The sequence below is a fragment of the Sinocyclocheilus anshuiensis genome, unplaced genomic scaffold, assembly GCF_001515605.1.
Source record: "Sinocyclocheilus anshuiensis isolate Anshui unplaced genomic scaffold, SAMN03320099.WGS_v1.1 scaffold940, whole genome shotgun sequence".
NCBI classification, from domain to species: Eukaryota; Metazoa; Chordata; class Actinopteri; order Cypriniformes; family Cyprinidae; genus Sinocyclocheilus; species Sinocyclocheilus anshuiensis.
Window position 1 is genome coordinate 459933 of NW_015549620.1, and position 3691 is coordinate 463623.

A 3691-nucleotide genomic window follows, 5' to 3' on the forward strand; every position below is an offset into this window, starting at 1 on the left:
TCTTATTTTATTACTGACTTTTTACTTGTGTTTTTTTATGAAAATAAAACTTTGCGTTGAAGAATAGTAGATTTTGGTTTGTATATGCTGTCAATTATAATTCTTAGAAAGAAAATCAGAATCGGCAAAAATCGGTATCGGCAGATCACACTAACGAAAAATCGGAAATCCGAATCGCAAATTGCATTGAATCCGAAAATTGTAATCGGTGCATCTCTAGAAACATCTGAGACAAGTTTTCCAAAGCCATGAAAAGAATGAAAGGAAAGAGTAAAGATATAAGGTAGCAAGTACCAAATACATGTGTTTCAAATAAATGTTACACCATACTGCTGCTGCTGTTGTTGTTCTTTCAATAAACAAATTTAAAGGGTATACAATAAATGAAATGCCAAACGAACATACAATAATAAACCTTTGTTTTTATCATAAGTAAATCATGACACCACATAAAATATAAAAAGGTGTAACAATTTATCCAGTTTAATAAAATAAATGAACACTAATAAAATAAAGTAACAAACTGAACGCTGCTGAGAAACCTGGAAATGTGAAAAGGGTCCATAAATGAAATGAAATGCCAAACAAACATACAATAATAAAGTAAATCATGACACCACATAAAATATAAAAAGGTGTAACAATTTATCCAGTTTAATAAAATAAAGTAACAAACTGACTTCCGATAAAGGACTGTTTATGGAAATGGAATGGTTCTTTTGTATTGCAAACATGATACTTGACTCTGAACTGCTGCTAATCATTATTCTTTTGTCTATAATATTCTGACCATTGGGGCCCGTCTCACACCTAGATTGCCTACACTTCTTCATTTCATCGTTGTTGTGTTTAGGGGATATGCACGAGCGTCGCGACACATGTATGTTTACATTAATCTACACCCCCCGCCTCCAGCAGCACAGGGGTGTTGGAAAGTTCGGAAACAGTATACCGTCGCTCAGCCTTTTCGAACTTCTTTTTGCCCCCAAACGAAGAACGAAAACGAACTTCGTTTGAAGTATATCGGGGCCTTTATCTTCCTCCTCCTCTTTTTCTTTTTTTCTGAATTTGTTCTCTCTTGTACTTATTGTACTTATTCACTTATTGCTCTCTTTCTGTCACTCATCTGTTTTTTGTTTTTTTTTTGCTCATTCTTATGTGCTGTAGGTCTGTAATAAGCATGTCTCTAAGGGGATTTGACTTATATTGCAACGCATATCTGAATTTTTTTTTATGGATGTTGAAGACAGTAGAGATGTTACTTTATGGCTTTATGTCTCTGCCTGATGTCATGGTCATCTGACTTAAAGGGATAGTTCACTAAATCTAAAACTGACAATTGTTTACCCATCCTCAGGTCATTCCAAACCTGTATGACTTTCTTCTGTAATAGGGCTGTGTGATAATGGTTAAACTGTTATTATTATTTTTCTCAAAAAATATAATCACGATTATTAATAACAGTTGTTCTCAGTTGCAAAATTTCTTATTCAGAATTTCATAATTTTTTGGGGGAAAAAATCAAGAGAATGTCAGCTCATACATAGGGTTTGTTTTACCTCATCTAGTTTCCTGATTTATTGTATTTATCTTATACATTAACACACTCTCTACATTGTGAACACTGTTAAAAGCTTAAGAAGCTTTTTTCTCAAAAGCTAATGCAGTGAAATTCCTAATATTAATTCCAGAAATTCCAAATTATTGGAATTGAGACTAATTGCTAAACTCCAACATACATGTTTGTCTGTTTTCAGATCAGTAGTTCTCTTATTTGGGGAATTAAACTATTTATATCTGTAAACCCCCCATGAATGCTTGTAAAGGCTTGACTCAGCGCATTGGCTCGTAGACAGGAAGGACTCCCCTGCTGTCAATAATTAACCAAAACTGTAAACACAATAGTCAACAGAGGGAAGAAAGCTGCTAGGGTGCCTCCTACTTTGGGAATGCGCTAGTAATACAACACAGCTTCCCACAAACTTACCGTATGATACTCCCTCCTATACTGTATTTGTCTTTTGGTCTTTTAAAAAAGGCTCATAGTGTTTTGAGTAAATTTAGAGTTACACAAGTATACAGAATGTCTCCCCACATTTATGAACAGCTTAAATAAAATAAAGAATATTATTGGAATAAATTGTTAATGAATGTCACCTTTTTCTGTTTTAGGGACATCATGATCACACATTTTGATCCCTCCATCTCCTATGAGGGGCTGTGCAGTGAGGTGCGGGACATGAGCTCCATGGACAATGACCAGCTCTTCACCATGAAATGGATTGATGAAGAAGGTTTGTCATTTCATTTGTGTTTCTTTACCCTCTCTGGCCTTATTTACAGCTGGTATTAATATCTGTCCCTGGTGATCCGATCGCAAGCAGTCAGCTGAGAAAATAACCATTTACACCTGATATGTAATCTCACATATGCATCTTCTGTGACCTCTTGTGATCAGATTTCGTTAAGGAGAGACTGATTTCATAACTACACACAAGATTTAAACCAATGAGTGCCCATTTTTGCTCATTACCTTTATTTCTTACATTTATGTTTTTTTTGGAGTTGTTGGGTTTATAAATAAGTTAATTTTTTATAGTTATATGTAGCTTATTGTTGTGTGAGTAAACATGCTCATTTTCTCACTTCATATTGATTCAGTGGAGCCCAATGCTCCCAAATATACTTATACATCCTTATACATTACCATTAACAAACTTGGGGTCAGATTTTTCTAAAGAAAATATCTGCCGATACCGATCACGATACCGATCTTTTTAAAGCCTTCTTTTTATAATTTATAACTACTCCAATCAGGATTTTTAGACATTTATTCAGGGCCTGAATTTCATTTTTGAAAATGGGGGGGGGAATTCCCCTCTTAGGTGACTCTTGTGAGAGGGGAAGCAGCTTTCACACAGGAGTCCGCTACTGATCCGTGGCTGTTTACCACAAACACAACATTTATGCCTTATTTTGATTTCAAATCCAAACATTGCCACTGAAAATGCTTTTTCATCATTGCAATTCTTTTTTTACACAGTACAGTAATACAATCTTTCACAGACATGTTTGAACACAATAAATATAAGCAACACATTATTCAATGCTTTTTACTTTTGCATTTACTTTTTATATATTTATATATTAAGTTGCTCAAGCAAGTGGCAAAACATTTAAACTACTTTTCTTATATTATCACAAACTTCCCATTGACAGAAATAGTCAGCTCTACTGCCTTTTCTTTTACATTTAAATCTTTATTACTGCAGTTCATAAAGAACTTTGTTTTCCAACAAGTGCCATCCATTTTTGCCTTGTTTATCTAAAAGTGCTCTTTCCCTTTAAACCTAGCCCAAAAAGCCGTATGTGTTGACTGTGAAACACAGTAGACTTTAATAATATGCATTTATGGTGTAATTACTACATTTTCGTGTCAATACATGTTCATATTTACCGCAAACAATGCGCTGTTACTTTAATTCTTTGCTTGCAGTGCAGCAAAAATAGACTCGGTGTGAAAACGATCTCTGCACTGCTGCAGACGCACTGCACCTGGAACGTACTGCAGGACCGCAACCGTGTGCAGTGAACGCTTTAATCCATTAACATGAGTGTGGAAAAAATACGCACCACGTATGCACTGCAAACGGAGTAATGTGAACCTGGCATTATGTGTGTGCGCTGCGAG

The 3691-nt window shown here is 35.1% G+C and overlaps 1 protein-coding gene across 1 annotated transcript in view; it reads left to right on the plus strand.

Annotated features, from left to right (window-relative positions):
• Nucleotides 1-3691, plus strand: part of LOC107659412 (protein kinase C iota type-like) — a 26808-nt gene that overhangs the window by 3371 nt on the left and 19746 nt on the right. Inside the window, exon 2 of the mRNA XM_016448348.1 lies at nucleotides 2173-2294. Within this exon, the coding sequence (XP_016303834.1) occupies nucleotides 2173-2294 (122 nt within the window). The remainder of the gene's footprint in view (nucleotides 1-2172; nucleotides 2295-3691) is intronic.